At 38.2% G+C, this 23,899-nt stretch overlaps 1 protein-coding gene across 11 annotated transcripts in view; it reads right to left on the reverse strand.

Moving 5' to 3' along the window:
• HERC1 (HECT and RLD domain containing E3 ubiquitin protein ligase family member 1) overlaps positions 1–23,899 on the reverse strand; it is a 103,277-nt gene that overhangs the window by 36,571 nt on the left and 42,807 nt on the right. For 8 of the 11 annotated variants that reach the window (XM_082290751.1, XM_082290753.1, XM_082290758.1 and 5 more), the window contains exons 13-34: positions 23,585–23,710; positions 22,562–22,783; positions 21,213–21,365; positions 20,903–21,035; positions 20,197–20,388; positions 19,484–19,705; positions 18,416–18,589; positions 16,996–17,110; positions 16,781–16,901; positions 15,250–15,421; positions 12,975–13,281; positions 11,548–11,668; positions 11,236–11,287; positions 5,072–5,343; positions 4,531–4,746; positions 4,321–4,441; positions 3,543–3,780; positions 2,451–2,644; positions 1,378–1,533; positions 1,037–1,143; positions 697–807; positions 439–615 (exon numbers count right to left, since the gene is read on the reverse strand). In XM_082290751.1, the coding sequence (XP_082146877.1) occupies positions 439–615; positions 697–807; positions 1,037–1,143; positions 1,378–1,533; positions 2,451–2,644; positions 3,543–3,780; positions 4,321–4,441; positions 4,531–4,746; positions 5,072–5,343; positions 11,236–11,287; positions 11,548–11,668; positions 12,975–13,281; positions 15,250–15,421; positions 16,781–16,901; positions 16,996–17,110; positions 18,416–18,589; positions 19,484–19,705; positions 20,197–20,388; positions 20,903–21,035; positions 21,213–21,365; positions 22,562–22,783; positions 23,585–23,710 (3,702 nt within the window). The remainder of the gene's footprint in view (positions 1–438; positions 616–696; positions 808–1,036; positions 1,144–1,377; positions 1,534–2,450; positions 2,645–3,542; positions 3,781–4,320; positions 4,442–4,530; positions 4,747–5,071; positions 5,344–11,235; positions 11,288–11,547; positions 11,669–12,974; positions 13,282–15,249; positions 15,422–16,780; positions 16,902–16,995; positions 17,111–18,415; positions 18,590–19,483; positions 19,706–20,196; positions 20,389–20,902; positions 21,036–21,212; positions 21,366–22,561; positions 22,784–23,584; positions 23,711–23,899) is intronic. The other 3 variants (XM_082290757.1, XM_082290750.1, XM_082290754.1) reach the window with 3 other exon arrangements.

Genomic DNA, 23,899 nt, shown 5'->3' on the forward strand with positions numbered 1-23,899 from the left:
TATTAAACACTGTTCTTGTAGTCAGGCCGATGTGTCTTTGTGAAATGCTTTTCTACAAAAAGAAAATCCTAAATCTACATAATTCAGTAGGTAGGTTTTGCAAAACTGCACATGCATGCTGACTATGGACCTTAGGGACAAGTACCATTACCACTAGAAATACACACCACGCATTCAGAGTCTCCAGCGTGTGTTGAAATACTCAAAATTCCAGCACTTAAAGCAGCCACAAACTCTTCCCTTTTGATTGAAAATCACAGAATTATTTAAGTTGAAGAAGATCCTTAAGATCATGGAGTCCAACAATAAATGCAACACTGCAATTTACTCAAGAATCTTGTCATAAGTGAAAAGCACAGGCAGCTGCTGTTAATAAATCATAGCACTTTTCCAAAACAATGTGAGAGAAGGTAAGAAATTCCCATTTATGCAACCTACCTTCCACTGGTAACACCCAGAAGTAACTCCAGTGGATGCTAAACCATATCCTTTGCCTCCACTTCCATGAGTTAGAATCTGCCCATTCTCCACTATGCAGCACTGAGCTTTCTCAGGATCAAAGGACACTTCCTGGATGGGAAGATTCTCATCTTCATCCTCAGACTCTCCTTGCTTCTACCAGAAATAGGACAAAATATTTGTGGTAAATGTAATTCAGCTGCATTCAGACATGAGTCAAAGTACAAGCATTGTTACCTGGAGCTTCATTTCTTGCTCTTTCTCCTTTATTTGAATTGCATGTTTGGCCTGGGCTATCGGAGTCTCCCACATGCAGTCCGACAGAAGTGAGAACAATCGTTCAACAACCTGGAGTATTGGGACAGAATTCAGATCATTTTAACTCCAACATGAGGACAACAGCAACATTATATTGTTTTACTTTGCTTCGTAGGTATAAACATCAAGATATTTAGTGCTCTTAGATTAAAAAATAACTACACTGAGCCTCACTTGATTTGGATTTTGAACAAACCTATGAAACATTTATAACTTTAAGAGACTTTTTGAAGAGACAGGTGTAAAAGCTTATAGAGACCTGAGCCATTTGGTCATCTTCAACACCAGATTCACAAGCAGGTAACACAGCTTCTAGTACATGAAGTGCAAGCAGTCTAGTCCTCAGATTGCCAACCAATGGAACTCCTGAAGATGGAACAATGTGTCAATAATCTTAAAATTACTTCTGCTTCAGGCCTGCCCCTGGCTCCATGCCCCCAGTGCCCCAGAGCGTAATCCCTGCACATGTGTACTGCAGTTAGTTTGAACTGTTCACTATGAACATTCACTATGTAATACATGTTCTAACAGGGCTTAATTTTTGTAACTGCGCTACAGAAATGCAAAGTAACCATGGGGCACATTTTGACACGATCATACCTGAGCAACACTTCTGGGAAGCAATGTTAAGAAGGACTTCTGTCCACTTCGGAGATGCCATCTTGGACTGAATTGCTTTTGAAGACACAACTCTACGCAGGAAAACAAGAAAGTCTCCCAGGTGCAATTCTGCTGCATGCTGCTTTCGGAGGGCAGCTAGGAAGTTAAACCAAAAGTTTTCATTTACAACCTTAATATTACAACTTGACTAGAAGTCCTGTTCCGCAGGTAAAAGCATAATGATCAGTTATTACATGGCGGCTGGCTGTTAACTTTGGCTGGCTGGTGGGTGTCCACCAAGCTGTGCTCTCACTCTTGCTCCTCAGCAAGACACAGAGAGAAAATAACATTAAACTTTTGTGGGTCATGGTAAGGGAGGGAGATCTCTGTGGGAAGAGCTCATATTCTGATTCCTGATTATTTTATTAGTTCATTAGCCTTTGCATTATTTATAAGTGAAGACAGTTAAAAGCACAAACAAAAACATGTTACCCTTAAAACCAGGCTACAATTAAAAATTCTTCAAACTCAATTTCCACAGAAATTCAAAATGCTCATTAAGGGACTGCAAGCTATGTGAGGATACCAGTATTTCAGAAAATCTTTTGTTGCAGATTTTTTCATAAGACACAGTAGTGTCACCCTCCTGCCATCCACTCAGACTGCAAAACTGCGTAATACAAAGCAAATACAACAATTTCCTGAATAAAGCCATATTTATTTGTGGTTTGGAATTGAGGTATTTAAATTCCTATGACCACATTTATGAAAAACTCTACCACCACCAACTCATTTTTCAAGGAAAACTGTATTCTCTTCCTAATTCCAAACCCAATGAAGTAATTCTTATTCTCAGCCTGCTCCTATCCTTGCAGCTTTGTGCACTGATTCTATATAATTCTAAACTGAGCACAAAATCAATTGATGACTTTAATCTAATTTACAGAGTTAAAAATGACCTGACAAAAACAAACACATAATAGAGTGGATAAGGACCCTCAGCATCCAGTGGTTTCTTCTATTATGTTTTGTGGTATTTTAGAACTGTAACAGAAATTACGCAGGATAATTACCTCTGAAGTCTCTCTTCTCATTATCACCATTCGAATCTGCCTTTTTTGATTCCACTTCACCTTCCTCACCTTCCCCTTCTCCAAAGGAAGCCATCAGCATCACACCAGCTTGTGATAACAAGTTCTTCAGCTGGCTGCATAATAAATCCAGCAAAGATTGCACCACCTTTGGGCTCAGTTTATCAGCATAGGTTCTGTACACACACACAAAGAAGGAGTATTTGAGAGCTGATCCAAGGAACAATAATTGCAGCAAGTTACTCTTCCCCATCCTACACCCTCCACCACAGGCTTTAATTCTTATTATTATTTTAACCCTATTTTTAAACACATTAAAACTGTCTAATCTTTTGAGTCAAAAGATACGTTTTCAGTACTTTCTAAGGAAAAAAGAGTAACTTTGTTAATTAATCATAATTCCAATGCAATTTCTAAAGATGGGGTGCTGTTTCTATGGGTTTGGGGGGGTTCTTTTGGTGTAGGATTATTGGGCTTTTTCACATAATAGATTTGGCAGGTAAATGCAACATGCTGTACATACACTGAAATGAAGATGCATGTACCGTATATCAAACTTCAACTAGAAAATACTTTCTCCACTGGTGTTTTCTTTACTAAGACTAAATACTTAAGTATTGCAAGGACTTTGCACGCTGTCTCACAGTCTAGCAGAGACCACTATTCCTCAGAAAATTATTTCATATTACAGAAAGAAGCACAATGTCAGGCTCTGAGGAACATTATTAGTATTGCTTTTACACAAATGACGTTTATACAGCAACAGAAAGTCTTATCACATCAACTGAACACACTTGCATACAAAACTGAAGTAGCAAAGTGGGGATTACTAGAATATGGTGTTTACAAACCACAAAGTTGTGACTATTCAGGTCCAAACACTCGCAACTGAAAAATACTTGTTAGTCTTATTTGCATCCTTCCTATGAATAATGTGACTACTCTTTCCCCCACTCCTCTTTCACTTATGTACTCCTGAGCAACATTTATTGTCCTAATGAAAGCTTACACAAAATTTTTCAGGGGTGCTGATAAGCTCAGCGATTAAGTTTCTCAAAAGCAAGGGACACTCACCCTGTGGTGATAGCCAGGATCTGCAGTAGTCTCGTGCTGGCTACTTTCAAAGCTGTGCTGAGCTGAGAAATCCCAGTTTTGGGCAGCAGCTGCAGGGGCTGTCCTAACATGGTGTCTGTGCCACACAGCTGGGACAGCACATTCAGCAGCCCAGTGGAAATGGCCAAGGAGACATCAACGGGCTGATAGTGTACACTGAGAGCAAAGACTGTCACCAACAGAAGACGCTGTTGTGCTTCTAAGATTAAAATACAGTTGTTTTTAATTAATAAGATGTTCAGAGTAAGAACACCAAGACAGAAGAACAGCAGATTATTTCAAAATACAATTTAATTAAATTATCAAAGAAAGAGTGAGTCATGTCAGACACTTTAAGGTAGTCTTTCTGATAAACCACTGCATTCCTCTTTAACTCACTGTAACTCTGTGTCAAAACTGTCCAAGGAAGAGTAGCACACAGATCTAATTTGTGATATAAATGTTCTGAGGTTAAATCTCAAACCAGAATCTTCTCTCTAAGGTAAGCATAATTGGGTGAAATATTTCTTTTTTTACTTGTACATCACATTGTTTCTCAAAGTGAAACAACAAAACAACCCAGGTATGAATGGCCACTGGGCTCTATGAACAAAGGCAGATTTCTCACTTTTAGGATAAGTAGTCAGATAGGTATTCAGTGAATCCTGGTCACTAATATCAAAGTCTGCCTTGGTAAACATACGATCTGTTGTACTGTAGGTTAGAGAACAACTGGTTTGGAAATCTGCTCTTTGCTTACCTATGTGATGCTTATTAGCTTGCAGAGCTCTTTCTAATGTAGCAGATAATTGCTGGTAAATTTTGTGCACAGCCACCTGGATTTCAATCTGAATACTCCTCTTGGCTGCTCTGATACCATCCTGGGCCAGACAAACAAAGAGATATTTTAAGAACTGAGAGATTTTTATCACTGGATTATTTAAACAGCAAAAACTGCTGAAGTACACACCTGGTAGTGATGCAATCTTACACTCTCTCCTTTGGCCCCTGCATGTCCTACAGTGCCCAGACCAAAGCAGCCAGCAAGAAACTGGAGTCTAACAGAAGTAAGCAGTGAAGAAGACTGAAATCCTGGTACTTGGCGACTTCCCATTAATGGTACAGAGCCTTTTTCCTCCATCCCTGACAGAAGCACTAAAATCTGATGAAGTGCTTCCAGACGAAGCTAAAAATAAAGGCAGGCAAAAGACAGTATTAAATAAGTAGCTAGTACTCTTAGAAATTGAAACTGGATCATACTGAACTGTAAACAAGGATGAATGGGGTCGCTGTTTCCTCCTCGGCACACTTTTTTAAGAAGGGAATACTTTTGGTTTTGTTTTAGAGTTTATTTACATGAAGTTCCCAGTTCCAGTTAAGATACTTAACAGAAAAGAAAGAAAAACGTCTTCAATAGATAGAATTCAGAAAAAACAGATAGAATTTTTTTTAAAATCCTATAATGAGTATAATGTAAGAAGAGTAAGAAGAGTTGTTAAACTGAAATTTACCTCAGCCCTCAACTGCTGCTGCTCCATTGCAATTATTGATGCTTGTGGACTGGTGGACATACTTTCCTCTGGTTCCTTAAAGCCTGGGGAGTTTCCCACATCTCCGATTACAAAACTGACAGCATTTTCAATCAAAGTATGAACTCCAAGGGATCTTGAGAGATCAAAATCAGACTCAACAAATGAGTAGGAGGATGTGTATAACCAATCTCTGCTGTGTTTCAGTCGAACCCACGAGTCACTTAGAGAGTCCATTTGACTGTGTATTGCTCCTGAAGATACACACAAGGAAGTCTCATCAGTTCCAATTCAGGTAACACATTTTGGCTGTAGGTAAAGACTGAGCTGCTGCTACTGATACAGGTGAAAAATGAATATTCATGTTAATTATACCATGCATTAAGCAACTTAGAGCAAAACACTTGATTTAAATTTACAGCAATTTCCCTAAAGAAAAGGCTGTATTTCTTTTAAACATTAAGCACTATTGCAACACGCTGCCACGTGAAAAAGCAAAAAGAAGCCACTCAAACTGCTCAGCTTAAAGCTAGAACACTGAATAAAAAATGCTTTGCAGCTAAATGACAAAACAGTACAGAAAAGATTTTCTACCAACACAAGTTATGCACTTGGATATTTACTTTGAGGTTTAAACAAAGCAAGAGTGATTTTGGTTTTAATCAAGCCACTATATTTCATATCCTTGAAAAAGCACAATGTTATTTTGAATGAAGTATTTACAAAATTCTTGACTGCAGAAGAGAACAGAAAAGTTTTTAGACTAACACAGAACATGTACTTCGACTCAAGATAGATACATGTATATTAAACACTATCTAGAGTAAGTGTTAGATCTGTGTCCTCTGGCAGTTTCACAAGTCTGTTTTTAAGTGTTTCCTAGGACATCAGCACGTCATTACCTGAAATTTTACTGCCACTAATAAACGGACTTCTTCAAATGAGCATCAGTCTGCAGCACTGGAATTTATCACCATAGGTTTGATCTCATTTCTAAGAGAGTTTTGCTAGAACTCTCTCCCTGGCACAAATGAGTGCCATGCCAGTCAAGTCATAACTTCATTAGCAGCTAATTGATAGGCATTAATCAGTATTTTCCTCCTTTTTCAAGTGCTGTTTGCCCACTCAGAGCCATGCAAAATATTACAAGAGGGCACACCCTGCTCAGAAGGACTTCCCATCTGCACAGAGAGGCAGTATCTGGAAACCTTTGTGGAAACCTAGACTGTGTTTAAATTCACTTTGAAATTTTAGTCTGGATTATTTACATAACGTACAAAAAATGTTTAAATATTTATGTACCTTTGGAGAACTGCAACCTGCTCACAGTACTTGTACAAATCTGTATTACTTCAGTTTTAACCATCTTTCTGCAGGGTATCAGCAGAATATCAAACATTACTAAACATAGCCGTTTTCAGGGAAAAGTCACACAAATTCACAGGAATTCATCTGCTCAAAGTTTGCTTTCATCAGTAAGGCTGAGTTCCAACGGTAACAGCCAGATCCAAATTTCAGGGCCTCCTTTAAATGCTGCCTACCTACAACAGCTGCTCATAGGAACAAACAAAGACAGACACACAGGTTTTGAACTTGGGCTAGCTTTCCCAGCAACCTACACAACTTTCTTCCTGAAGTAAAGGCAAAATGCCATTATTGTGCCAACAAGTCAACACCTGCAGGTCACAATTTGCACCTTCATGCAATTTACGAACTCAAAATACTGTGAAATTTAGCTTCTCTTTTGTAAACCAGGTTACCTTCACTTAGTTGCCAAAAAATTGTCAGGGCTATGAATTACGAAAACCTATTCACATCCCATTCTGTTTTCAGTGAATAGTGTTAATGTGTATTTGCACAGTATTCCCTACACTTGCTACTAAGCAGACTGCGATGGCTTCAGAAAGAACCATCACAGTGCCTGGGTCATGCAGACTCAAGTTTATTTTGGATAATGGAAAGATTAAGTTCAAACACTACTTTTCAAGTGCACTTTTCAAGTGCAATCTAATTTCCTAATCTCTGCTGCTTTATGTAACACAGTAAGATGACAGGGTTTACAGAGGACAACCTATTTCGTCATGTTTACTATGAAAAAATTTAAAGAAATTCTGTTACTCAATTTTACAATTTATACCTGGCAATAATATTTAAAACAAAAATAAAGACAGATCACCTTACTCTAATTTTAACATTAATTCTTAGAATAGTTGCTTTAAAGCTTTCCTTTAAAATCAAAGTTACATGGGGAAGTGGCAGGTGAGAAACAAGATAAATAAGACAGAACAGAATAAACAGGTGCTAAAATACTCAATTTCATGTAGGAAGCAGTTTCCTGGCAAGTGCATGGTGAGCAGAGGCCGGGGAGAGGATAAATGAAGCCTCAGATTAACCACAGGAAGCACAGCTAAATCATTTCCAAGTCCACAAAATGCTGCCTACACAACACCTCTTTCAAAAGCCCCCATAAGCCCTCCAACCTTTGTACAGCAGGAGAGCTCAAAGCACCCCACAGTGACTTCAGCTTCCTCCCCTCCACCTGCCTGACACTGCACTATGCCACAGCACAGAATCAAAGCATTTGTAAAGAAACAAAAACTAATTCCAGTGTCTTAAATCATAAGCTAAATGAGACCTTCCACAGATTTACAGAACATCAGAAGAAAATTTAGTTTTGATAGGCAACAAACCTTGTAAGAAAGAAACCCAACCAAGTATTAATAAAACCCTAAATTATTTCATATTTGAAGAAACGATGAGGTCTTAGCTAATTGCTTTAGTACAAAATGCAAGAATGTTTAAATGTAAGACCAATGTAAATTTGCTTCTAATTTGGAGCAAAGTGCAATGATTATGAGTTACAGATTAAATGTAAAACAATAGAGGTTATAATTGAAAGGACAGAGTTTAAACACAAATATGTCAGAAATCAAAGGAGCATACTTCAGAACTATAAACATTTAACAATTAGGGCACAGAGACCTAAAAGTCAATTTTTTTTTCCTCTTGATATATCAGTAGAAGAATCAAATGTATGACTACGCTGGAGCTCAGCTTGATTCTGTGTAACATCAATCACACAGAATTGATTGCAGCACAGCACTTCCAGAAGCCTCTACAATCACATGAACAGAGCTGCACGGACGAATAAACCTGAAGCTTACAGTAAAAAAAAAAGTTTACTTGTCCTTATAAGCCAGCTTATAATAATGAGTTTTCTAAATGAATGTGGCACAGCTGCAATGCACACTTCATAAAACAAAAAATATGTAGGGAAGCTATAGAGACAAAAAATAAACATGCCATCAGTTACTTGCTTGAAGCTCTTCTTTTTTCTGGGGCTCAACTGGCCAAAAAGGAGTAAATACACTACACCACACGAGAATCAGAAGACAAAAGCAGACATTTGAAACAGAAGGTAACATACGCATAAAATCTCTACCTCATATTATTCTGACAATCAGTCTCATCTCAATCAATACAATACACCAGCACAGGGTACATGGAAAAAATATTTACTCTTGTTCTGAATTAGTATAGCCTAGATAACAGTATTTCTAAATTCTCTTCAAAGAAAAAAGAAATAATCCCCTTTAGCACTGCTGTACACATTCATGTGTGTATTCTTGGATGTTCAAGTCCCTTCCTTAAGCACGGTCTGTCAGTTTTCAAAGGCAGAATTCATTATTGCAGGTACACTAAAATATTTCAACTCCATTTGGGTTTCATTTAAGTTGCTGCTTTTTTTGGAGTAGCCCAGTTGTGTTAGTAATGCAGAACAGTACACAGATGCACACTGAAATTCACTGAGTTAAGATGTGCGTGATGAAAAGCCAAGAGTGGAGGACTCTCACTGATCTGTAGCTATGTTTGTGACTGCACTGCTGTGCTTTCCTTACTGCTATGTACCCAACGTGGTGTACAGCATCCCACAGGCACTGTACACAACAGGTACAACACCAGGAGGCATACTCTCTGGATCTGGAAAATTGAAAAAATTAATCTAAGCAATAGAAAAAACCAAGGGCTTAAATACAAGGAGAAAACAACAATGTGCTGCTCATCATCCCTTACTGCAAAATTACTCAAAACGATTTTTTCTGTAGGGATGGAAGGAAAAGTTTACTAATTCAGAAATAACTGAGTAATAGCAAGGAACAAGATACTCAAAGAATCCTCAGGCTGAAGTAGGAATAGCCCAGTTCTCTTTCTGATTAGACAGAGTAAATTAAAAAGGCAATTAGAATAAACATTGAACTGAGTAGCTAAAACATTAATTAAGTAAAAAGAGAATGCCTTTCCTTCCATAGCCATCTGCAAGACCATAGGAACTCATACAGTATCCCCTTTATTAGTCACAGCACACCACAAGAATAAAGATAAAACTGAAGGGGATTCACCAAACATCCATAGCTGGCACTGCACTGTGCTGGCCACGTGACAAGGGGTGGACAATCCAAAAAAGCTGCAAGTTACACCCTCACCAAACACTGGGACATGCTTCAGTTCTAAGAGATAACTAGGATTCACAAAACAGACATGTCACAAGAGACAAAAGACCATAAAAAGCACTGAGCTGAACAGCTCATCCATTTATCACACAAATATTTAAAGATCTTTTCCTGACCTTGACAGGGGTATAAGGAATGTCTCCCTGTAGGTACACCCTGCATTCATCAACTCTAGTATTGGTTATCAACCAAATCTGGCATACATATCATCCAGCACAAGCAAACAAGCTTGCATTGCTGTGTGCTGATTAACTCCCAGTACCAAAACAGAGGCATCTGTACATGCTGTCACAGTGTTCAGTTTGCAGATGAGCTATTTGAACTTCTTTTTAGGTTCTGGACAGATTCACTGTATTTATCCCTTTCTCCTGAGTGTTACAAACCTGGTACAGAATCTTCTTGCTGTAATAAAAGTTGATGAAGTCTACTCTTGCACTGTTCCTCACTTCCTGAGGCTTGTGACCAAAGCAATATCGGCCTAAGCAACAGCCCAGGAACCACAATTCATGAGACATTGCACCTGAGATCTAATCCAAGATCATTTCCTAGGTTACTTTTAGGACACAGAGGATATCAAGTACAGAGTTCTGTGTCAGATTAATGGCAAAGCTAAAAATGCTGACTTCAAAGAATATCCTGCAGATCAGGGGGCGGACAGAGGCCTTCTGATAGATCTTCTAACCCTGAGAATGCCATGATACTTCTGCTGTCACAGTAACAGCAGCTCTAGTGCATTTCTTTATTTGTTCAACTGTTTCAATTGCTTATGCATGGACAAGGCATTTCTTTCCACATTAGTTAAATATTGAAATCTAATGGGTGCTGCCACTGATAGCATCCTTTACAATTCCAAAAGACTTTAGAAGGCATGAAAACTCTGAGTACTCTGCTTAATGATGAAGCCTTTTAAACTAGAACTCTTACCTTACCAAAGTATCAAGGCTTCTGTTACTGAGGCATATCATAATTCAACCTAATCCCTGTTTGCATATTCCCATGGTTTTTACAGATACAGCAGACCTGAGTCATGATTCTCAGAGAGATTCTGCATCATCCAGAGGGAAGTGGAACTTTCTGGTCCCTCCACCACCTTCTATTAAGGAGCTCACTGCGATTCCCCAGAATGAAGCAGCAACAAAGAGCAATAGAAAATGTGGTTGCTTGGTTCTGGAGGTGTGCTGGTATTCAAGGGATGCAAAGTAAAGCAGTGTTTTCTGCATACAAGTTCTCCAGACACAAGCACATTTTATGGTAAAAGTTCATTGTTAGCACAAGAATAGAACATTCCATATGAACTTCTTTCCCAATTTTTTATTCCTGAAGTCACATGAGCAAAAACAGAATGAATGTTTCTGATTCACTTAACAGAAAAACTCACTTGTTTCAAAAGAGCATTACAATTCTAGAAACTAGAATGAAGAGTTATAACCAAGGAAATACTATAACCAAGCCACAAAGCAACAGAATTTCACACAACACACAGTAGGTAACAATTATTTTAAATGCTATTTTTAAATGCTCAGCTTTAACACCTGTTATGTAACTGTAAACTGCATGCAACTGCAAACACAGTTTAACTTAAGAAACATTAACATTTATTAGGTTAGTATTCACTAGGTAAACAATAGAACTTACCCCTCTTTCTGTGTGATGCTGCCAAATCCAAATCAACATTTCGTCTTCCACTCTAGATTAAAAGATTAATAAAAGCCTCATTTCCTCAGGTGATCATATGTGGTGCATAATATTACTTAAATTTCATCCCTCACCCATAAAAGTGAGACAGTTAACAGAGTTATAATTATTTCAAATTATTTTTACCACTAGTGCTTTCTCTTAATAATGAATTACTGTACTGAAACATAGTGCTAAACAAATATTTCAGATGTACTTCCCATCTAAATATTCTATTGACAATCCCTAAATACATCATGCTGGTTTACTTACCAGTGAATAACCTTCCTCATCTGATTCTGGCTGAGACAAATCAGATTCACTTCTTGACTTCATCAGTCTGTAGCTTGAGTTTGCATGGATTGAGCGACTTTCTGCTGTAAGACTTTCACTCCTGCTTCAGGTGCACACACACACAGAAAAACACCACTGATATTACACAAAGGTAAGAGTTGATAGCCAAATTTAGCAGGTACCACAGTTTTATTTGGGAGCAGACTATCACAGAACATCACAGGACCACATTAAAGAGGAAAAGAGTGGTCTGATGGCTTCAATTATGCTTATACAGGGTATTAGTAAACTTTGTTACTTCTTAACGGCCTTACTGGTCAACTGAACAAATGGCGACCTCAAATGAGTGATTGCTCTAGAGCCTTGTTAAGTATTACACACAGTAAACAGAAACACTCTGAGCTGAGAGGACAAGAAAGAGAGACAGAGTAAGTGTGTGAAAAAGCACTGAACTTATTAAAAACCCACCCATAAAATGCATCCTAAAGTTGGTATGCTGGAGATGAAAGCCACTTTGACAATGACAGAGGCAGCCACCCATGCTTTAGGGACTAGATTTCCAAAAAGAGGCAAAAAGAATAAAAGGGTACTGAATGAATGTAATCTTCCTAATATCTTAATATTTTCCCCATCAGTATCTTTATTTAAAATATCAAAATGGGTTCTGTACACTGTACAAGCTTAAGTAGACTCAGACTAGTAGCATCACAATTCCTGTGTTATATTCCACTTTAAACTCAAAGATCTCTAGAATAAAAGTTTAGGGAGGTCAAGTTTAGAATAAATCTGTTTTACCAAGAATATCCCAGGTTATGAAAATTAAAATGCATTATGTAGTACTTATAGTATTTAAATTAAACATTTCTCCCATTCAGTGAGCTGTCTGGCTTTTTTTTCTCCTACACCTAGCAACAAGTCTTACCCATGGCTCTGTTAGGAATATTTATAAAAAGCCATCATGAACAACACTTTTGTCATAATAGGCTTTGAAACTTTTGTTTTAAACGTATACAATTTTTTTTAACAGTACTATATAGGACAGTGGCACAGTTCAAAAAACCACACATATGGTGAAAAAAAAATCCAAACACAAATTACAGGAAAAATGAGTAATTTTTCCAAGTACCTTATGCTGTCTGTACACCTGATGATCTGAACTACTTACCCCTAAGCCCAACTTTGAAACTTAAATAGGGTCCACACAGAACAAAACTCTTCAGGTTTAGTTAGCATGGCCAAGGAAAATTAAGAAAAATCACTATTCTCAACAGAAGCATAACACTGCTCTCAGCAGAAATTTTCTTTTAAAAAAACTGCAATAATCCTCAGAGGAAAACCGGGGTGATTTAATCATTCTAAAGGGAGCAGAGAAGAGTTAACCATTCTGTAGAGTCAGCAAAGCCCACCTTGTCATGAGCCCAATCCCCTCTGGAGCAACAGAGGGAGGCTGCTGGAGCTGCCCATCCTCCCTTCTCTTCTGGAGCTCCTCAATGACAGGGCTCACTCCCAAGATCAACAAGGCACATCTGTGGATCACAGAGTTGCAGGCAGCAGTGTACACGTCCTGCCCTTCTGTCAGATCAGTGCTGATCCTTCGTTCCTGCTGGGACTGAGGAGGTGGATCATCAAGTCTAGTCCCCGTCCCCGTGCTCATCCTATCTCGATCCCGACTGCGAGCTACTTCACGGGCTGATAGGAAACATTGAAATATTTCTGTAACATGCAACACAAAAAGAAAGTCTTAACTTCTAGACAAAGCTACAGAGAATAAAATACTCATCTACATCTTGGGCCAAAAACTGCCCCACTGTAAAGAACAAATATTTTTCTAACAGTAAAAGAATACTATAATAATGCAGTGCCATGAAAGAAGTCATGCAAACAAGTTAAATGAGCATTTACACAACGTTAATTTTAAAATGAAGGACAATGCACTTTGACAGAACACCAAACACTCTTCCAGTGTCTTACTGCAACTCAACTCCTGTTTGGATAGCATCAAAGAGAAAGAGATTATTTAATGTTTGCCTTTTAGCAGATGCATATAAAATAATGCTTCTGTAAATCTGTATTCCAGACACCAGAATATCTCCAATTTGATACTGGAACAGTTTCAGGCTTTTATTAGCTTTGGGCAGTATAATGAACATCCTATCAAAATTCTTAGCCTTCACTTTACTTAATTCTGCTGTAGTCTAAAGGGCCAGATTCTTCTAAAGAGTACGTGAGAGACCTTCTCATCTATGTCCAAAGAACTAAAGCTCTCTTGATTTAATCATTTTAAAGATTCAGTTCCCCTTTGGGAAGGCAAAGGTAAAACTAAATACTTCCTTCACTGATATGAATAGAACTCCACATGTCAGGCTCAGGATCCCTTAGGAACACAAGTGAAAGAGCCATCATCTTCCTACTTATCTGTGCATGTAACACTATTGTCTGTCTGGATCTTTCTGGATACATTTCCTTTATTGTACCCAGAGGCCCTGACCAGGTGGAATTTGAGAACTCTGAGCATTTGCCCAGAATAATTGCAAATCAAGCAGCAAAACACACTGCATGTACTGAGCAGGTGACATGTAAATCTTCCAGAACCACAAATCATCTCATGAATGTGAACTTCAGCTCCACTGCACACTTTCAGGAAAGCCCACTGCACTGTCCATGTAATAACAAAACCTATAAAACTAAAGGTGTAACATACATTTTGGTCAGTAAGGTCCCAAACAGAAATGTGGGAGTCCTAATGGGAAACTGTCAGCAAAACAGGTGATGACAGCAGAGGCTGAAAAAGATAAACATTCTAACAGCATCCAGAGGAACAATATTTGGAAAAGAAAAAAAAATTGTGCAGCTATGGAAAATATTTCAAGTCAGCCAATTTAACTTTTTAAGCTATGTGCATTCTACAGAAATTTTCCAAGGCTAACACAAATGCTGTCTTGGAGAACACTCAGCTCACAACAGAGAAAAACCAACCTTGTGTGACTGTCTGTTGCTTTACTGAAACTGCAAAAATGAAGGATTAACTACCCCATCAAGCTGGACTTCAAGCCCCAATCAGTGTAACAACAGTTTGTGAAATTCACCTTTTTCAAGCTATCTTCTGAAGAATTAAACAAGATGTTCAGAAAGCCCAGGAGGAAATATGGCAAATAGTGTTAAAAATACCAAACTCTGACTAAAACCTCCACATTTTTAAAAGCAGAGATATTCTAAGGCAGCAGTGAATTCCAGCACAATCAGTCCACTATTATCAACAGTTTTGTTTCTAAACTTCAAAATAACATTACCCTTCAAAGCTTACTACATAAAGTAACACATACAAACACAGCCAAAATTCTCTATATAAATACTGTGGTGAAAACTCAGAGATTTAATGACAAGAACTTTAGAGAAAACAAGATGAAACCAATTGTCTTGTAGACAGTGCATACAGAAGTGTTGGTATATGTCAGATGCCCTGAATCGCAGTGAACTTGCTTAGTATTCACATTCCATTTTATCTAAAAACTGTCCTGAAGCAATAAAAAGCACTACACCATTGTATAAACCTCTCAAAATGTTTATGCAGGCAAATCAGTTCATAATCTTTTAAATAATTTCTCTCTTTTACCTCAGAGAGAAAAAGACACTCTCCTGCCAAAGGACACGGCATTACTGACACACATAACAAGTACTTACTACCAGCTGTCATAACTTCATGTTCTCTTTCCTCCTCTTCATCTTCTTGTTCTGGGTGTCCTTCCTCCCTGTCACGTTCTGCCTGCTCCTCCATTTCTGCTTCTTCATCAATTGTACGAGTAAAAGAATGTTCTTGAGTATCCACATCAGCAGATTCTTGGTTATCTAGCATCTTGATTTAAAAAAATAGACACATGAAGTGAAATTAATGCTCACCAAAATTAAAGATGAAAGTACAATGACACAGGTATTGAATAAGAGGTTATTTTCTATCAAAAAATACTTCTGATATTGTGTGAAATAAACAACAAAGACAGTTGTTTACATTCAAGGTTCTAAATACTTAGGTTGGAAAATTTAATTTTCCTTTTGTAATCATGACTCAGATTATTTACAGAAAAATGTCTCCTTGTAATGCTTTACTTAGACACTACAGTCAAACTTTGACACTTCAGCACCAAAGACTCTAGAAACTGTAAGCCTGCGCATATTGTGCAAAAGCAAACCAGGTCCTTTTTCCCAATGCTATTAAAACTGAAGCAACAAGTCTACTGCATGTATCAGATTTGCTGTATTGCATCTTAAAGTTTGAGGATTTGTGGAAGTAACAGAACTTACTGCACACACACCCAGTGCTTTCAGAAGTGCTGAGTCTCTTGCAGCTATGTTAGACCCCCTACCCTAAGAAAGGAAGTGGGCAAGACATGCACATCCTTGTAACATTAATCAAAAGTAGGAAACACACCTACACTATTTTAAAGAGCACCACTAGTGCTTTAAATACAGCTAAAAAGCCTCTTAATCCTGATGTTACATGAGAATTTTGTTGATTAAAAATATCTTGCTTGTAGATTGTAAAACACAATTAAAAATCCTATCAGAGAAATCTGCTTTAAGGACTACTTTGTATCACCAAATAGGCTCCAACCCTGTAATTTTCTGAACACTTCCATCATCAATGCTGACCTGGCTTAATAAAGTGATTCAGAAGTTGCCAGTTTTCAGGCCCAGTGTTCTCATATCAAACATTCACACAGGGCTGACAAAGACAAGTCACCTTAAAGTAATGCTAGAACTAAGAAGATAATGTGGCCATGGAGGAAGAAAGAAGGGGTAGGCAAGGAAGGGGAAGAGAAAGGTTCAGAGATTAGAGGCCCAGATAATGCAGCTAGATTCAGGAACGGCTAGCCAGACAAAGCTGTGGCCTGCTCAGCACAGCTGAGCCATCTCCAGCTAAGCTGTAGGGCTTCTATGGCCCAGCATTCTAGAGATGGGAACAGGGAAAACAAGGCTCGAGGCTGTGCTTGAGTCAAATGATGCCAACCAATCATTTGCTTTAATTGATTTAATATCACATGCTTCAGACTAATGGACTCCTAATTATACCCTGCCCATTTTCATTTGAAAACTCATGAAGGTTTTTCAACAGGATAGAAGAAAATACTGGCAATATATATGAAACTAACATTATGTAATATTTTCATAATAGCCAGTAAAGCCAGAAGAACTGAAACGAGATGTACAGCCTTACCCATCTGTCTCTGGAGGATGATCTGGTCTGAATAAGCTCCATGTTCTTGCAGGCAAGCAAGCGACTCCGAACTTTATACACACAGCGGTAAACTTCTGCCAAGGCCTTGCCAGGCTGGTACCTGCAGAAAAATCACACCCAAGCCAGAAAGAATCACCTAAACTTCCTTTCAAAAAGTCAAGCTGAACTTTTAAAAGCAGCTTTAAGTTACTCGCCTGCTCTCACCACAAGCTTGACTAAGTAAACTTGTATGTTTCAGAAGAGCTGCAAGGACAAATCTGGACACAGTGTCTAGGAGTGATTCATTACTTAAAGTTGCAGTATCCCAATCTGAAAATAGAAAGGATTCATCAAAACTGGCTATTGTTCCCAAAAAGCAAAAAAATTTGTTTTTTCAATATTGTATTCAATATCTTGATCCATTTAAATCCCTTTTTTTTTTTAAGGAACTGACTTTTTAATTTCAAAATAACTTTTTCCCCACTTTAAATAGAACAGTAATGAAAATAATACAGCTCTACTAAAAAATAACTGAACTTCCAAACAAACCTTCAAAAAGCACCATAATTTTCCACGGGGAATAAAAAATTACTGTCCCCTTTCTTTACAAATATGCTTATAATATTTTTTTCTGTTAAACATTATCTGTAAATCCTTGTAAACTGCTGCAGAAATGACAAAGCTTACCTGGCCATACATAAGTCTAGTCTAACACACCTGCTCCTCAGCAAGTTCCATGACTTTGCATGTGATGCTATGCTAACGTGACCATACAACTTTCAGTGAGCTGAACAGAGCAGACCCACATCAGCTTCTAAGCAACCCAGTTCCATAGCCTAAATTATACATACTAGCCCATTCAACTCAGATTTTGCAAACAGATAACCAGCACTTTTTTTACTGGAATTCCCACTTCTGTGGAATTCTGTAACAGAATTCCCTGTGTTGCTCTCAACAGGCACACCTCCCCAAGGATAACTAGATTAAAAAACTCCCTTCCTAACCTAGCCCCCAAAACACAATGTGTTAAAATACCATTTGCTCTTTTCTTTATCTGGCTCAGCTTGGCCAGAGCTACAGAAAATTACCTCCGGATACAGCAGTTACAGTACAACTATAATGCTCAGTGGATCTCATTAAAAGGAACCTGGAAAGCTTGAGCAGGAAACCCAAATTTTAGGCAATAAGCATGAAGAACTATTACTACTGTAAGACCAGCCTCCCAGAGACTTGAAAAACAAAAGATGACTTACTTACCCCTTCACTCCATTCCTAACATATTTTGTAAGTTACTTTGCCTTTCCCCTTCTCCTCCCCTTTAATTTTTCTTTTTAATTGAAAGTTTCACCCTGCTCTACTCAGAAAACAGAAAAAACAACTGAGTAAGCAAACAAGAGTTTCTTCTTACTAGTTCAGAGGGAAAAACAACACTAAGCTACGTGTTTGCCAAGCACTGAAATCACTGTCAAAAGTAACATAAAAAGCAAAAGAAAGAGCATGGAACATAATAATAAATTAAGTTTATTGTGTTGTAGAATTAAAAATTGTTGCCAAAGAAAATGCAGGATTGTGCTAAGAGTGTAGTTGGAGCATTTAACTTGCTTTCAACATACACAGGTATTTTTGACACCTTACCTTTACTGACAGCATAGTCCTGCATACTGAGCCAGAGGCTCCTTGCTGGCTCTTTTGTACAACCCAAGGCTAAGTCAACATAGACTGTGATCTCTGGTCTCAGCTTATAATCAAAGGGCTTCTGTTCCTCATTTCCAGACAGGGCCACTTCTAACAAGGAGCTCATGCATTTGTCTAACAGAAGGGAAATACCAAAGAAATTAAACTCTGCAAATTTTGAGGATTACACACATCTATCTAATAGCATTTAAACCAGCTTTCACTTTCCTCTTACTTAAAAAAAAAAAAAATCAAGACATGTCATTGTCCTTCCACAAATTTATCTTACATAAGGAAGTGACTTAAAATACAATCTACATAAAACCTATGGAGATTTAGATGCATTATCCAACTCTTCTTCAATAGCATAAATCTGTATCATTCATTTTACCTAAACTGCACAGCTATACATTTGCAACTACTGCCTGCAGCCATTTCAAAATGCTCTGTCTTGTAAATAAGTCTTGAAGTAACCTACTCAGAACCAGAGGGGGGAGGAGGAGATGTGAACTAAGAGGAACAGGGCGCAAAGAAGCAAAAGCAAGTGCCGCATTCAGATAGGAAGGGATGACTGGAACACCATTGCTGAGTCATTAACAATTCTGGTAGATCATAAAGACTGAAGTTTGCTATTTAATAGCATTGTTTCTAATTAATAAAATATTCATTTTGCAAGTAGAATAAAATATAAGAGATTTTCCAATAATTAATATGAAAAATTGAGTCCCTGGAGTCTCTGTTAAATGCTGAACATCTAAGATTAAAACATTTCCACTTAACTCTGTGAAGTCCGTAGTCTTTCAGTGAGAAACTGGGATTTTTTTCTCCTGTATGCATTTCCAAGACCCTTTATAAACTACACCACATACTTAAATACCATTTTGGAACTTTTTGTATTACTACACAAATAGACAAGAATGCTGAAAGACAAACCTTAAGTACAGAGACTTATTCAAACACCATCAGAAACTGCACACCTGAACACAAATATTTAAAACAACCATTAGCCACTTGCACTGAACAGCTCACCTAAATGAGGAATATCCATTTCCACTCCATCGCTGAACAGCGGGGTTTTGAGCCAGTAGGCCGTGTCCTGCTCTTCAGGGGACACTGGAGGGCCCTGCAGCATCCCCCCCAGGCAGCGCCCGATGAGCAGGGCCACTGTCCTCTCCAGGTCCACCAGCCACACCCAAGACTGGGCAGGCTGCGGCAGGGGCACGCCCGCTGGGTCGATTAGCTCAGGGCCACCTGTAAGTATTCACGGCCAGGTTAGTAACCAATGCCCAGGTGTTACAAATTCCAAAATTAATGGCAGATCTTGCTAATATTTCCCAGTTAATAGAAGATTTGCCCCTCAATCAGCAATCTTTCAACTGAAGAAACAGCAGCTAGGACACATAGATCGCTGAACATTGGAACTACAGCAGCAGCAGAGGCCACCACCATTCATGGCACAGCTGTTCATGAAGTAAAGGCTCTTTTAAACTCTGCCCAAGAACTTGCTTTGTCTAATACACACTTCTTTGTGTTCTGATAAACTATACAACAGGAAATTGCACTCAATTCGAGCAGAAAAAATATTTCACAGGGATATTAATACATTAAGGAAATTGAAAAGGAGATGTAGCAAGACACATAGTTTAAAAAAATAGACATCCTAAAAGGGAAAGCTAAATTACGCTACAAAAGGTGCCATTGTTTATTTTTCAGATTAAAAACATGTTTGTTATTACACTCACCATGAAGAGGCCACTGTAATTCCTGATCTTCCAAAAGGGCTGCAGCAGGCAAGAGTCTGTTGAGACGATCTAAAGGTGGGAGCAGATCCAGCAGGTAACTCAGCAAAGGCCGAGCTACTGACACTGGCAGCAGCAACAGTGAGTTGACAATCTGAGAGAGCATACTGCCAGCAGCTGATACATAAATCACATCTGCAGAGAAAAAACCAAACCTGAATTAGTTACAGTTATGGAATTATGTAAGCACAATTTAACAAGTTAAATAATTGCACTTCAGCTATCTCAGAATGTCTTAAATAATAAAGGTTGAATTGATGGGTTTGTTTATTAATTTCTTACGTTAGTTACACACTTTTCAGTAATCACAATTGTACTTTTTAAAAGAGAAATCTAGAACTAATGAAACTGAAACAATAATGCACATTCTTTATTCTGTTCACATTCACATTCTGGAGAGAAGGTGAATAGAAAGGAGAATTCACATTCCCCAACCTGTACTTTCCTGCACACAAGATGTCCTATCAAAAACATGAACCAGATGCCATTCCTGGGTAGACACTTCATCTCCTCCTTTGGGGGAGATTTGGGAATGCCTACTTTATGCAGATATAGGAGAACTAAGGGATCTTTTCATTCAAATCTAAGCAAAGAAAACGTGCCCTAAGCTTACAGAGCTATCATCACTGATTTCTCCATGGACATTTACCTCTCAGTTTTTCCCCAACACTACCATTCCAAGAGCTTTCCTTAAGAAGCGTTGCAGAACGGGAATAGATATCTGTAGCATGAGGCAATAAAAGCTGCAGGTGTTTGTGAAGCAGTGCCACACTGCTGGAATTCTAGAAGGAAACAAACATAAGAATAATTCTGTAAATATATATAAGGGGGTCACTATTTAAGATCACTTTAGCTTTCAAATACACAGAAGATTTTCAGAAGGAAACTTACAACGTTCTGGTGCTTACGAATACTGAATTATTTTTTCTCTTCTAAATGCTAAAAATAAGGACACGCACCTCAGTAACACTGTTGATGTGGCAATAAGCCAGCAATTGTTTCTGCAGGGAACATAAAAGCTCATGCAGATGAGCAGGTTGGCTGTTTTCTGATGATGATGTACCTAGTAAAAATTTATCACTGTTTTTTTCCAGTTCTCCGAAGGCTTGGTCCTATTAAGACAAAAGGGGGGAAAAGATAACAATTAACTCTGCTTCAAGTGCTATAATACTTAGCTATCATCTAAAAAGAAGCATTTTTATCTTTACTATGTGCATGTGTAATGACTGGAGTAATTGGATAATGTCAAGTGGATCACGGGATAACCAAACTTGAAACTACAATTGTTTATCATGTCACAGGAGTGACTGTGGTAGCTGTCAGGTGAACATCCCTTAAAATGTTTTTTTCACATGCAGCAATGCTTTTTTATTCACCTCCCCAAGGATAACTAGATTAAAAAACTCCCTTCCTAACCTAGCCCCCAAAACACAATGTGTTAAAATAAGTAATAATTCCTTAGGATCTGTTGTGGGCTGATGCAGAAGATGTCTCACATTAGAATCCTTCCCTGCATTACCTAGGATGGTTATACAAGCACAACACAGATGGCTACTTGACTTCCTTTGGAATCCATTGGAAAAACAGAGCTAGTTTCAAGCAGCCAATTAAAGGCAGACAATTCTACCTCCCTGACTGGGGGAGGTCTAGAGAGAAGAACGAAACACTGCCACCCTGCCCTGAGGAGCTCCACACATATGCCAGGGAAGTCCAAACCTCTGATTTCTTCTGGCTGTTGTGTTTAACTGGCTGGTTGAATAAAAAGCTGAGTCAATGATTTACTCTCACGCTCCCCTACACTTTCTAAGAACACCAATCTGGCTGACACACTGTGTTTAATAAGGCAGCTGACCTGCACTTGCTGCTCTACTACAAGGTAGTTACCCTAGTGAAGTTAATTAAACAGATTTATCTGGTGTCTGCTTATTGTTCCCTGGTGGCTGAGATTATACTGACAAACACCGCATACAATCAATTTACTTCTTGTGTTACATTTTATCTCCCAAAAAATCTGAAGCCAAAGCAAGAGCAATAAAATAATCTGATATGAGACCAGCTACATTTACATAAGGCACCTTAAACAATAAATACCACAATAGCAATATTAAAACCTATTATTAGTAGCAATATTAATACTGTTAGAGATGATTTAACTGACTTTAGTCCACTTAAAGACAAATACATATGGCACTGCTACTTTGAATAAACAAAATGAGCATCATTTTCTTAAGATGGGGGGAGTTACCCTTCGAACTGTCAAAAATTGATTTAATAAAAAAAAATAAATTAATATAAAGCGTATACATACTGTATAAAATCCCAAGTTTCTTAGAAGAGTCTTCATTAATATTTCAGCTAGATGAGTATCCGGATGACTGCTCTGGACAGCATATGCTTGATCAGAGAGGTTTCCATAGCTGATACACAATGAGGAAGTTTCTGTGGTATCAGATGGGGAGCTATAGCCAAGCAGGGAAGCTACATGGGTGTGATCCTGCAAACTTGTCAGAATGATGTCCAACTGCATTCTCTGAAGAAAAATGTTTAGACACAAAAATCACTCTTTGTTAATAAAGATAAAATAATGAGCTAAGAAGAAAAAACTATTGGGCATATAGTTACCCAATAAAAATATTCTAATGGGACACAGAAATAAGCTGGAGGGCTTTACCAAAATATTCCAGGTTTTCCTGAAGAACTGTACTATTAGAGAATGGAAAATTATACTGAATTAGAGTGACCATACCTAGTAAAAATCTGAGACTAAGAGAGACAGAAACTACATTGTCCATATGGTGGGCAATGAGGTTAAGACACTGAACCAAACACTTCCTCCAGTCTGTCCTGGTTATTTGATTATTTGGGAAGACAGGTGGGGGACATATGATTTTTCTACATTGTACATAGGAAAAAGGTACAAAAAAGAACCTTGCAGTCATCTTTGCAAAGTAGGGTGAACTCCACGTAGGGAAAGCATTATACAAGTATTCATCCCAGAAAACAGTTGATTTTCTGTTACCAAGGCTTGTTAAATCAATCCAGTATTCAAAAATATCTAATCTTTAAACTAATCTGGGTACAGTACCACAGGAATTCCTAAGTTCTCTGTAGCTGACCTTCACTTGAGAAAACAAGCGGTGCTCCCTGCCTCACTCCATTCTGGCTTAGTCAGGCTACCCTACAGATTCTGTTACACGGGGTTTGCACTGCATCTCCCCAGAAACGTGCTTGCACTCAGCAAATGAGGCTCACCTCACAGCTCAAGATGTTCTCACAGAAAAACCCAAAGCAAACCACAACTGCTCCCAGGCATATTTTTAGTTGACCTTACCTGTCCTTTTGATAAGCTTTCCCATCTATCAGGACCTTGGGGTAGAAGAGAATGTAGCAATTCCATTCTCTCTCGCAATGGAGGAAGTAGCATAGTTGCTCCAACTGACAGAGTCTCAATTACAACCTAAAATTGGAGCAGCAGAAAATACTTCTTCAGTGAAGGAGGAATAATCAACTCACCTGTATCCTTAAAAAATACAGTACATCACAAATGATATATCCCAAATATCTGCTCAATTTAATATCAGAATTCTACCACGCAATAGCACACTGATCTTTTATGCTGTGATGCAAACGTGTGCGGTACACTGAA

Source organism: Coloeus monedula (genome assembly GCF_965178545.1).
Source record: "Coloeus monedula genome assembly, chromosome: 14".
Classification (NCBI taxonomy): domain Eukaryota; kingdom Metazoa; phylum Chordata; class Aves; order Passeriformes; family Corvidae; genus Coloeus; species Coloeus monedula.